Consider the following 12,981-nt stretch of genomic DNA (forward strand, 5'->3'; position numbering starts at 1 on the left):
AGGAAACCTGCTGGCATCTGGCCAGTTCTGTGGGCAGAGCACAGTTCTGTGGGAAAATTGCTGGTTGGAAGCCGGGTTCCTTCTGCCTTCAAACTGAGTAGGGAACGAGTCAGTCTTTTCATTTTATTTGGCTTTCTTTAATAAAGCTGCGCTCGCCGGCAATAATCACAGGCCAGAAGTAAAGAGGCTGCGGGGCGTATACGCAATTTGTTTTGTTTGTGTTTCATGGGACTCGCGAAAAGGGGGAAAGCAAAGTTTATTTCCAGCTTGGACTTGGTGAGATTCTGTTTTAATTTGCGATTTTCCGCTTGTTTTGCCAATTAGGCGCCATTTGACTTTACGATTGCAAACAGTGTCCCCACAAAGTCCGCGAGGCCAGCAGCCAGGCAGTGAAACTTTGACAGATTGCCCCCGTTTTGCTCAATTCATTCGGCAATAAATTAACTTTGACCCTTTCAGCCGCTGGTTGTCATCAGCCAACCAATCGAGTTTCTCTTATTCCAGTTTATTTTCCTCGGGGCCGGCCGGCGAGCAACTTTCCGATGGATTTTAATTCAATTAGCATCAGAACAGCGCAAGTCAATTGTAAAAGAGTTTTGCTTTCATCTCGGACCCATTCCCACAGCTCTGCTTTTCCGGCCTGCTTTCTTCAATTTATTTCGCCGAATATAATTTACTCGGGCATCAGAACAGATAGAGGCGAGAATGTTATCCGAGGAGGAGGCTCGTAAATAGAAAATCTGCTTCAGTTGGCATTGTTGCCGGTTTATGTACTTTGTTGCCTTGGCAGTGAAAGCTAATACGCGTGCGAATCTCACAAGGGCTTTTCGCACAAGCCGAGAGCCGAGAACCGAGAGCAGTCGAAACAAAAATAATGATATTAAACTTTAGCAAAGAAATTATATTTTATACGAGATGACATCAGCTCCAGTTCACCCAGCCAGCGTTGCATTGGCTGTATATATACATTTCTATACATTAGTATCTGCGTGTGCTTGTATCTTGTATCTTGAAACAAACTTTTCGGGGCAAAGTACTTGATGCGATAAGACAGAAAAACAAATGTGAGTTACGGCCCGGAGACTTGGTCCATGTTTGTTGCTCTGGGGAAAATGTAGATGAGCCCCCGACTCTACGTATTCGTTCTGCATTTTATGGAATGCAATAAAAAACTTTTCAGACAGCCTTCAAGAGTATGCAATGCAAATTCCATAAGCAGGATTTAAGCAACGACCGCAATGAACCAAACAAAATAAATAAATAAATGCCAGCTGACTGAGCCAAGAGCCCCACAGCCAATGAAAGCCAAACAATTGACTGCAAACGCGTTTTCTTCTACAAAGGAAAATACAAAGAAGGAAATGTCTGAAAGACTGAAAAAATAATAATAATTCGGACACTAATCTGAGCTTAGAAACTTGGCTTTATTTTAATCAAACCGACGGAGCGAGAGGCACGAAAAGTTACCCCAAAGGGGATACACTTCCAAAAAAGTAACTAAAGAAATTAGGGAGTACTTGGTAAAGTAAAAGAGCCTCTGGAAGAAATCGGTTTCCCATATAAAAAAATCTATTTTTCTCAGTGCACACACACAGAAAACGGAAGCTGCGGAGGAAAAACGAATGAAAAGAAGCCATTGGCGAAATACGCGACTACCAAGATAAGGGGGATAAGCCGCCAGGGGGCGGGCAGGGGTAGAGAACCCAAACTGGGCCAAAATGAAGTTCAGCCTGGGCCGACTTTAAGTTCCTGCCGGAGCATGACAAATGCCAATGAGCGGCTGCACTGCATATGGCAGTTACTAAAGAGATAGGGACTGGGCAGGAGCTGGGCGGGATGGCGGGCTGGCGGGCTGGTAAGGATTTTTGGGGCATGGGGAGACCACAAATGGTATACGTGCAGCACTCACAATAACGGGACAGACCCGAAAGCAGCCGGAAAGAATTGCTCTGTAATTTAATTTAACCAAAGGCCCCGGGAGTTGGGGCGGCACTGGGGAAAGAATGGCGGGCGCCAGTTAGTGGTGCGTGCCCCATAAGCTAAAATGTCAATATTTGCCTATGCCACGCATAAAGTGCCAAGGCATATGCCTTGTGGTTGGCGGCCATTCAAAGGCATGTCTGCTGTTTCGTTGTTTTTCTGCTTCCAGCTCCTTTTTCCGTATGCCGCATGCCACCGAACAACATCCTATCCGTAATGTCAGCGGCGATGAGTGCGCGGCGAGCGGAAATTAGCAAACGATTCGAGCGCCCACCAGGCAGTCAGAACGAAAAAAGAATAATATAAAAAATCTCCGCGAGACGAATGTAAACGGGGCTTATGCTTGTTATTTGATTTTGTGTTGATTTTCTCTGGTATATATTTTCTTTAATAATTTCCTGTTATAAACAAATCAAGGATGTAATAACGCAGTTCAATGCGTAAATGTTGCCGAAAAACCTCCTCCTGCCGGTCTCCGCTTCAAAATAAATGCCACTGATTATGATCTTAAAAGCCATCGCAAGCTGTAATGGCCGAGAAAAGTGAACTTTTCCAACGATGTGGAAACGTGGTATGGGGCCCATATAGTGAACACTTTAGCTAGGAATATACAGTGTAAAAAACTTAGAGCACCCTATCAGCAGCTTGAAATTTAGAAATTATATTTCCTTAGAATTACCAGCCACTTTTCCCCCAGTGCAGGGACAAGATATACAAACACAGCCCAGAGAGGTATTTCAAGGACTAAGCCCATTAGCTCACTGTTGTTGAACCTTTTTTTCTTTTGCATTTCGGGCTCTGGCATTTCTTTGCCTTCTTTTGCATGAAAATGCTACCAAAAAAATGTAAAATACTTTGGCTAACGTAAAGGGCTACTCGCACACTTGCTTAGGGGGCCACACACACAGATATAAGAGACGTAAGCATGGGCATCTAGGAAGGCAAATGTAAGTACAGAAACAACAAGAGCAAGTCTTCAGCCGAGCAAGTCTTCAGCTGAGCAAGTCAAGTGTATGAAATGTAACAAAGACCTAACGAGAATTACAGCCACACAAGCTCGTAGCTACGTAGCTACACATTGCCTGCGAAATAATGAGAAAATATCAAAAGTGCCCAGGCTCACGCACACATTCTAGTGTGTGGACTTTGGACCCGGCCCTGGACCCGGGCTCAATGTCAACTTAAAGCTCCCTTGCATATCAAATGCCGCCGGCCACGACATTGAGGTTGTGCAAAAACCGGGCATTAGGATGGCAACCGAGAGATGGGCGAGATGGTCTCCCGCTTCCAAAGCAGTTTTCTCTTAATTTCCTTTAAAGTGCCTGCATAAAAAACTGACGCTAATGAGCTACTTAGGCAATGACTTAAGTCGTTATTGTGCTGCGGCATCTCATCACATTACACATACGCAGTGTGGCCCAGCCATTTGAGGGCCCTCATCCGCCTAGGTTTTGTCTCAGCCGTTTTGATTTCTGGGCTCAAAACTTTTGCATGAATTAGTTGGAAGTTGATCCTTTGGCGTTGGGCTTGGTGGCCTTTTGATCCTGGTCCGGCCATTTGTTGCTCCATTGTGAGGATGCCTGGTGCCTGATGGCTGGCTTTTGTGCGTGTTCCGTAAAATGGTATATAATATTCGATTAATATTTCAATAAAGTGTTTGCCCCTTTACGGATTATAATAAGGTCCATTGTGCGACCCAAAGGACCCCAGAGCATCGTCACAATGGCAGCTCCCAGCCAGCCTCCGAACCGAGCCCAGTTGAGTTGAGTTTGCCCAGAGTTGCGGGTGAAAAGCATTGAATAATGTAGTTTCTTGGAATTAGAATTTCTTCTTAGTCGTCGTCGTCGTCGTCATCGTCATCGCCATAGCCACTCCATTCAATAAGCGGTCTTTTGTACGAGTATATTTGTAGATTTGTTCGACAGCAGGCACTTTCCGGACAAAATTGCACTCATTACGCGGCAGGCAAACAATACCCCATGATTTGGGTAGGTTCCACAGCGGCACAGCGGGCTTTATTATTATGCTTGTGCCTCCAAAAATAACACGAACCCGTACGCCCACTTCTACGTATTAAGATACACCTCATTAGGTTCGGCATTAATCAGGACCGCCAGCTGATCTCAATTAAATGCGCCTGTCATAATATTTTCCCACTACCACACTACACCCCCAGGAAAATGAGCGATTTAAGTATTTAAGGTCCTAAGTATGGGTTTGAAAAAGGAATGGGCATAACTATTTTACAACAGTACTTAAACCAAAAAATAAATTATTAAAATAAATCAATAAATGTTTCAATTTATTCCAAGTCTTTTTTAGAGAACTTTCTTTTCAATAGAATACAAAATGATGTCAAAATGTTTTCCCTATTAGTAATTTTATGACCCAGTGCACTCTTACAAACCCTGCTCTTGGAAAGTCAAAAAATAGAGGCTAAAAATAGTTATACGGCTAGACTGTCTCGAGTGTCCCCAAATCAGCGTCATCGCGCTCTAAAATGTTATTTTATTAATTAAATCGAGCAGGAAAGTGTCAAATCAGCGCCTCGGTCGCCTCGCCGCCCCCTGCGGCATGTATTGCGGTTCAATGTGCCGTCGTCGGCGTTGTTGCCTCTGCTGTTGTCTGTTGTCGGCGACGAGGAACAACAATTTTGTACATGTCAACATGGTGTCATAATTAAAATGTTCACCAGGCTATGGCCCATATACCCCATATGCCTCGCCCCTCACCCACTAGCTTGTCGGCCTGCAAATTGCAGGGCTTACATGCCAGCGCCCGAACAAGGCCAACGCCTACAGGCATTTCCTTTCCGAAAAATTCGCCAGGAGACATGTTTAATGATTGGGCAGAGGCGTGGGTCGGGGTGCTGGTCCAAAGCCATGAGGTAGTTGGGTGCTTGGGTAGTTGGCTGATTGGTTTGGCGGTTAGCTGGGCTGTTGTGTCATTTGTTTGGGCCCGAATGCTAATGCCTGCGAGCTAATTGGAGTGCCTGGAACTGAAACCGTAGATGATGGATAGATATGTCCCTGCTTTAGCAGATAATGATCCAGCTAAGAATCACCTTTACCACGCACATCAGTGCGAGGTAATCGATGCTTGTTGAGCTACACTTTGACATTATAAATTGTCACTGGACCCGCTTGTTTCGCTTGTTCAAAATTTAGGCCAAAAAAATGCTTCGCAACCTTATCCGGGCCACTTAGGCCTGATTAATGTGCCAGCAACTGGACTCTGGCCATCGTAAATAAGCAAAAAAAAAAAAACAATGTTCAGCTTTGCCATCGCTTTTCCTCTCGCTGTTGGCCCGGCTTTTATTGTCTCAAGGTTAATTTGAATGGCAAACTTTACGTAAGCATTCTTCTATATTAAGATACTTTATTTTGCTCTACTGACGCTTTCCACTTTCCACTTTATTATTATTTCTGCTCTGGCTTTTTATACACTGCCCTTGTGGAGGAAAAAAATTAATCAAAAATTCTGGAGACAGGCGAGATACAGATACGGACGATATGGAGGGGAATGCCCTGGGCTATTTGCATTTTCCATTTAGTTTTTTTCCTCTTCGTTCTGTTTATCATGATTGCAATAAATAATATTGTGGCTTAACCCACCGCCGCTGACCAATGTTTTTGCCACACAATTCAGTTTCGCGTTCCACTTTTTAAACGTTTAAAAATGTTTACAAATTTGGCCAAAAACGACAGGGCTTTAATCCAGAACACTGAAGATTCTCTGTGCCCTCTGGGGAATGGCTGACAGAGAGGTCCTGTCGAGAGTCCAGTCACTGTGATTGAATGCTTTACTCGTTGATGGCAAACATCGATTCCCTTTTGAAGGACGTTTTCAATTTGTGGCACAATTTAAGGAATTTTCCAAAAAGCAGCACTGGCAGCAGCCAAATAGCTGTAAGCAAGTGCGCCAGTTTGTGGCAACTCAGCTACTACATGTGTGTCCCACAGCCTTCCTTGCCTTGCTCTTGGCCAGGAATTTCTCTTGTGAATTTTCCGACTAGTTTGTTACGCTGTACGTCCTCCCTTCCCAGAACCGACGACCCCTCGAAATTCAAATTCTAATTCGGCAACTGGCAGACCCGCATGATAATGTGCATATTTCTATGGATTATAGTCTACTTTTGCGAGCCCGGCCCCACTCTATTAGGGTTCTACCCGGCCCGGGTGCTGGCGGAATTAGACACACTCTCGGAATGTATCCACCACTCATATGCATAAATATTTCTGCGTTTATTCGCTGCGTGACCCAAGCTGTGGCGAAAGGCAGGAGGGGCAGGAAGCCCCGCACGATCTGACAATTGTGCCGGCAACTTGAAAATTTGCATAGAAAGAGGCCGCAATTTTGCGCTTTGCATGTTGCTATCTAGCATTATGGCAATTCAACGCTTTATTCTCCGCAAATATGAGAGCTCTCAGCGGGCTGGCTCTATTGACTGACAAGAAGTGGGCTAAAGCTAAATTAGGCACGAAAATATGCAAAAAAAAACTTCTCATCTATCAGAAGTGGAAACTATAAAGTAAAGAATATAAATTAAAATTATGGCTTCTTTCGACCAAATGGAATTAATTTCATAATGGACTTGCAAGTTAAAGGTGTTGATTATTTTGGATTACAATGATTGATTGCATTAAACTTAATAAGGTTTGATTTTGGCTTAAGTTTCATAGTTTAATTTATGTGTATTTGCTTATGACTTATAGAATGAAATTTAAAACCAAAGTACATAGTTCAAATGATAAAAGAAAACCGTTTCTTGATAGAATTCCACAATCTATTGTTCGATAGTTAGTGGTGCGACGTCAATTGCCTTCAATTGGTTCTAATTTCGCTTGGACGGGTATAGACGGATATGGAATGCAACACTCTGGATTATTATGCAATGGATTACGAAACTCACCTCGCACTTGGGCAGCTGTCCCTCCGGCATCTTCACCTTCCAGCCGAGGAGCGGGGGAATGCAGATGAGGGCGGACATAATCCAGACCGCCGTGATCATAACAGCGGCCCGTGCCGGCGTCCGGGACTTGAGATAGTCCACTGCCTTGGTGATGCTCCAGTACCGATCCAGCGAGATGAGGCACAAGTTCATGATAGAGGCGGTGCAAAGCAGGACGTCCATGGCTGAGTGGATGTCGCACCACCAGCTGCCGAAAATCCAGTAGCCCATCAGCTCGTTGGCCAGCGAGAAGGGCATTATGATGAGGCCGAGAAAGAAATCCGCCACAGCCAGCGAGGCTATGAACCAATTCTGTATGTTTTTTAGGGACTTTTCCGTGGCTATGGCGATTATAACCAGCATGTTGCCGACCACGATAATGATCATCAGGATGGTGACAATAATCGAGGCAATCACTATGTGGGTGAGCGTGTAGCCACTGGGGTACCGGCCGTCCCAGTGTATCTCCGTGAGATTGGGATTGGTGTAGTTGCCGGAAGTAGTACTTTGGTTGTAGAACCCCCCGCCTGGCAGCAGGCTGCTGTTGTAGTAGCTGCCATTGAGCAGGTAGATGGTGTCGTTCACGTTGATGTAGCCGAGGCCCAGGCCCACTCCCGGCGTGGGCAAGGTCAGCTGTCCGTCGACGGCGAGGAGGGGCGGATTGAGAGTGGCGTTCTCCGGCTTGCTGGTCGTGAACACGGCCAAGAAGTCATCGGTGCTGATGTTGCCCGTATTGATATTGGCATTCAGCCGGCTGTAGTCCATTGTGATTTTAGATTCTGTTCCGTTGGGGTGGCTAGCTTCTAGATGAGTCTGATTGGTCCCATGCTGCCCTCGATTCTCGATTTGTTTATAATTAATCCGATTACGCGCGAAATTCCAGTGCTCTTTAAATCTAATAATTTAGCTAATTCCTTAATAGCATATTTAGCATATTATTTCGACTATGTATACCCGTTTTGCACCGAAACTTGTGTGTTTGCGTACTTGCGTGTGGAGCTCTGGCTCCGCTATGTATATTTATTTATTTTACTTTTATTTTTTGTTATTTGCTGTTTAATCAATTAAAGAGTCTAAAACACATATACAGTATGTACATTGGCGGTGGACGCGGCCGACACAACAACACGATAGAAAAGGCTGCCTAGTGCTATATACAAGTGGTTGGGAGAGCGATCCCATCGATCCGGCTCGGGCTCACATGGCGTATGCGTTACGGGTCCATCAGTCAGACCCCTGACGCATTGCCCTCGCACTGTTTTGGCTTTTAATTAAATTGAATCGAATTGAATGGCCGTCAAATGTCTTTTCACTGAAACCGCAAACTAGAACTGGCCTAGATTTGGTCGATCTGGTTTTTACTCTATTTCCTTCTGTTTATTTACACTAAAAAGGCGCGACCCGCGTTTAGGCCCTCAACCAGGCGTTGGCATATTTTCTAGCCGTTTCCGGCCAACTCTTTGGTTCGCTATTTTTTTCCTTTTTCTATGTTTTTGTTTGTTTTGGAACTACACATCCTAGCTGAAAATCACGTAAAAATACTCGCGGATTTTCAAGTATCCACACTTTCATCGCCTTCCGAGGCTTTGATGCTTTTTCTTTGAGCGCCCGTTTGACACTAACAGATGTGATGTTTTGGCCAACTTTATTTGACGTTTTAGCCGACTTTTCTTCGAGTGTTTCGTGGTTCGTGCCCTCGCTTCGTGTCGAACACGGTTCGGTGTGAGCGAGAGGTGGCTATATTGACCTCTCGCTCCACACAACGTGTTGCAAAGAAAAACGCGCGCGCGATTTTTCGACTTATGTTAGGTGCGAATCAAATTCGACTGAAAAACGTTGAAAAATTAGGTAGTAGTAGAAAAGTAGTATAAAAGTAGTAGTATTCAACCATATTTAGTGGAATTTCGAGGCAAAATTTTTAATACATTTTACAACTTTTTAAGTTTTGTTATGATTTTTTTTTGTGTTTGTAAGGGTTTTATTTTTTAATTTTGTGGTATAATTCCGCTTTTTTTAGGGAAAATAATTTTTGCAAAGCGCAACATGTTTGAAGAGTCACGAGCGCTCGGAAAATTTGCTTCGTACTTCGGTTCTATTCGGAATTAATGTCTTGGGAAATTTTCTCAATTTTCCTTCTCTGTCCTTTTCAACTCATTTCCCACCAAACACCATCGCCACTGCGAGTTCCATTTCAATTCGTGTATTTCAATTCTTCGACTGTGATTTAAGTATCTCGCAGATGCATTGGTTAGTCCATTGTTTACCTGTGGACAAGTGTCGCGATGTCAACAGATTAGATACGGGCTATTGAAATATGAATATGTATTGTGTGGGTGTGTAGAAGCCCGCTTTTATCGACTGTCTGTCAAATTGTAATTCGAATATAGCAATTTCTCTCTATTTTTAGATGGCTTAACATGTTATTCCTTTGGTAATAGGGTTTGATGATAAATGAAGGTATTTCACACGGAGTTTGACGTCTATATTTATTTACACTGCATTTTAATTAAATCAGAATTTTTGTATTTATAGTAACTTTATATAAATATTGGTATTTTGTTCAAATTTATTTTACAAGAGGATAAGATAAAAAGATAAGTAAACAATACTCAGTAAGAATTCCTTAACTTTACATCAACCAAATAAAAAGTTTAATACATTTTTTAAATTTTCTTTAATAGATTAATTAAATTTTCTTTCTAACAAATTAAAAAAGGCTCACAATAAAAAAAATACTTCTTAAGTATTATATTCAACAAATATTCTCATTACAATAAGAGAACAGAAAAACCATTAAAACCATTAAATCATTTTTAATGCTAACTCTTCTAAAGATACTTCTTGATACATATGTACATCTAGATACAAACTACATAAGTCGCTATCTACCTTCTGTTAAATGTAACTCTTCCTGTCTTCATGTTACTTTATAATTAAATACATGTGAAAATGTAGAGGTATAAATGTGTTTTTTAATGTATTATTGAAACTATATTTTAATAAAATAAAATTTTTTGGAAAAACATTCAAATGAAAACAAAAAACAGTATTATGCATAGAAATCAATTTAATTGAGTTTATTTATTCATGCCCAAAAACAAAATGGTCCAAATATTTGCATATTTCATTTTAAAACTGCAAACAATGAAAAATTGTTGCTATGAATTTTTAGTGAAATAAATACAATTTAAAATTTAGTTGAGCTTTGAAAGGAACTTTGAACTTCCATGATCTGTGCACTGAAATGCGATTAAAAATCAATTAAACTATTCACTTTCGATACCAAATCGCAAAGGCTTAAGTTCCACAAGTGCATGTTGGCCGGGCATACGTTTCACTCTCTCAGCGACTCGCGGGAAATTCTCTCTCTACATTCTCGGCTCGCCGTTCTGTTATGCTTTTGTTTGCCTTTGTCCCAGTGCCCTAAACCAAAAACCGAAACTTATTTTTGTGGCAGCACTTTTCACGTTTTTCATTTCGGTGGGTGGCATGGGTGGCGGTAAGGGGTGAGTTCCTTTTTCTACACACATATGTTTGTTAAGGGTTGCTGCTGGCCAGGCCAGTGTGTGTGCGATGCTACCTTTTGTTTACATTTTCGTTTTAACCCAAATACGGGGCCCTGTTTTCACGGCAAATGCTGGCCGGTTTCGAGTCGGCCTTTAAATACTTCTCACTTTTTCCCCTGGGAAGTGGGGGGTGGCTGGTGGCCAATAAGGATCCCATAATGAAGCCATCCATCCGCAGAAGGTGTGCGGGTGGATTGAAAAGGAAAAGCCAAGGCAACGCCAACATATCAGACACATTATGCGCGATAGTCACGTCTTCTGGGCACATAATTGAAAAGCGAACTTGAGCGTATCAATCGGGCAAACAGGTTGCCTTTGCCGGCGCAATGAAATCAGCTAGAAATTATGATAATGAAACAGCCAAGAGGCTTGTCCTTTTTCTCATTTTTTACGTTTTATGATGAACCTGCTTCTTGTCTTGTTCATCAAGTGCAGACGGTGCGTATGAGTTATTTAATTATGTTAAGCATACATCGTCACCCTGCCGCGCATAATTTCAAATTACACGCAGCACACATCAAGCATCCAGGTTTTAGCATCAACATAATAAATCCGTGGAGGTCGTCGCCTGACAACAAACAAGCTGAGACTAGGACACACCCAGGTGGGCGGGCTGTGAAGAGCATACACCCACGCACCCTCAAGACGGTGACAAATTCCGGAAACAACAAGCGACAGCGGCAACAAATAGACAGCGGGCACTTCTCATCTTCAATGCATGGACTAAGAGATTGCTTGTCAAGCTCTGATTATGTTAACCACCTGCGAAGGTGCTCCTAGATTTTCCGGATAGCGATGGAAAAAACTTCCATTTCCAGCAGATATTCATGAAAAATTCTCCTCGGCGACTGGGCTCTGCAATCCAAGGTTTCAAAGCAAGTACATTATAATCAAGTTTTTAATGCGCTTTTCTCCAAGTAACACTCATATTTAAATAATTGACAACCGAAACCCTCTCCTTGGTCTATCAGAATAATAGATTGCAGCTACCGAAGAGGTTAACTGCTTTAATTTCACGCTTATATGGCTTTCAAATTTTCAATCAAGTCCGGTATTGATCGAATCATGGCCGGAAACAGAGAGGTAATCATCATGGCCATAATTCCTCCACACCTATCTGGCGTAGCGCCCAATGACCAGACGACCCGTGTGCATGGATTTTGGTAATAATTGCGCTCCAGTTCCGTTATTGCGGTAATACCGGGATACTGATTTAGAAGTGGCCAATAGTGCAAGAGTATTATTGTACCCGGTTCTCGTAGAGTAGTTGTAGAAAAGTGTAACAAAAATAAAATCTTTAGCGCCCGTTCGGAAAAGTTTTTTGGGAAACTTTTGATCCAAATCTGATTTAAAGAACCATTAGTATTCTTGGATAGATAGGTTTTTAGATAAGTCATAAGTCATATTGGTGTTACTCATAGACTTTTTGGGCTTGTTCCCATGGGATGCTATGGTTAAGGAGGCTATTTTTTTAAGGTTAATAAAATTTAAAAAAGAAACCCAAACTTTCTAAACAAATTGTTTATAGCTCATCATAGCTATATAATTTAATCTCTTTACTATAATTTATTGTCACATAAATCCTTTTCAATTTATACAATGATAGTTGTTCTTTATTATTTAAGAAACTCTTTTCTTATCTTCAATTTGGAAACTCGTCGCAGCTTAAAATAGTTTCTTTGGCAAGCGATTTAAGCCTTCTGCTGCATGATGAATTACAGGTATATAAATTTGCCGAGTGTGGGTTTTGGAATTTCGAGAAAATAACAGAACTGCTGCCGTAGATAAGACGCCAGTGCACCGAATGCGCATATATTAAATTATGTTCCCATATATCAGAGCTGCTTGTACAATTTTCCAGTTTTCCGTGCATCACGCTCTCGCCCTCGCCCCCAGGCTCTTCATGTCTAACTCCATTTTTCTTTCTCCTTCCCTGCCGATTGCAGTTGCCTAATGGAAGGCGACGACTGAGGATTCGCCAGCTCCAGACTGCATTGATGTCCTTGGAACATGTCTTTTGTGCAGCTCGGGGCTAAATCCACTAAATCCACTCTTAATTCGCCGCACGTTTTACATAATGAAATCGGATTTGTGGGCCGTGGAAAGGGGAAAGCCCTGGACCAACGAGTCCCATAAATCGGAGCACTCAAAGGCACGCTGCACTCTGTCACGGTCCAAAATGGGCCAAAATGTGGTTAAGGTCGTGAGAACTGCGCGGCAGACTCAGCAGCTAATGCCGCATTTTTGGCGTAAATGCTCCAACTGCAGCTACCACTAATGGCGGCAAATATATTATGCGCGCTTATCATTCGCATTAGCCGGCGAAATTGTTGCTAAAAGATTTTCAACTGATGAGGAGCGAACCGAGGGGCCTGGAAGGGATTGCCGAAACAAATGGCAAATGGCAGCCAGACAGGAAATTACGCTACTCATACGCACCGTGGGCACTACCACCTGCAGTATCTTTATTTAAAAACTCAAAGC

General features: G+C 42.6%; 1 protein-coding gene across 2 annotated transcripts in view; it reads right to left on the reverse strand.

Annotated features, from left to right (window-relative positions):
• Octalpha2R (alpha2-adrenergic-like octopamine receptor) overlaps window positions 1–8,535 on the reverse strand; it is a 43,919-nt gene extending 35,384 nt beyond the window's left edge. For both annotated transcript variants that reach the window (XM_070281734.1, XM_017249521.3), the window contains exon 1: window positions 6,893–8,535. In XM_070281734.1, the coding sequence (XP_070137835.1) occupies window positions 6,893–7,696 (804 nt within the window). In that variant the 5' untranslated portion in view covers window positions 7,697–8,535. The remainder of the gene's footprint in view (window positions 1–6,892) is intronic.
• Window positions 8,536–12,981: the final 4,446 nt, after the last annotated feature.

Source organism: Drosophila bipectinata, chromosome 3R (genome assembly GCF_030179905.1).
Source record: "Drosophila bipectinata strain 14024-0381.07 chromosome 3R, DbipHiC1v2, whole genome shotgun sequence".
In the NCBI taxonomy this organism is placed as follows: Eukaryota; Metazoa; Arthropoda; class Insecta; order Diptera; family Drosophilidae; genus Drosophila; species Drosophila bipectinata.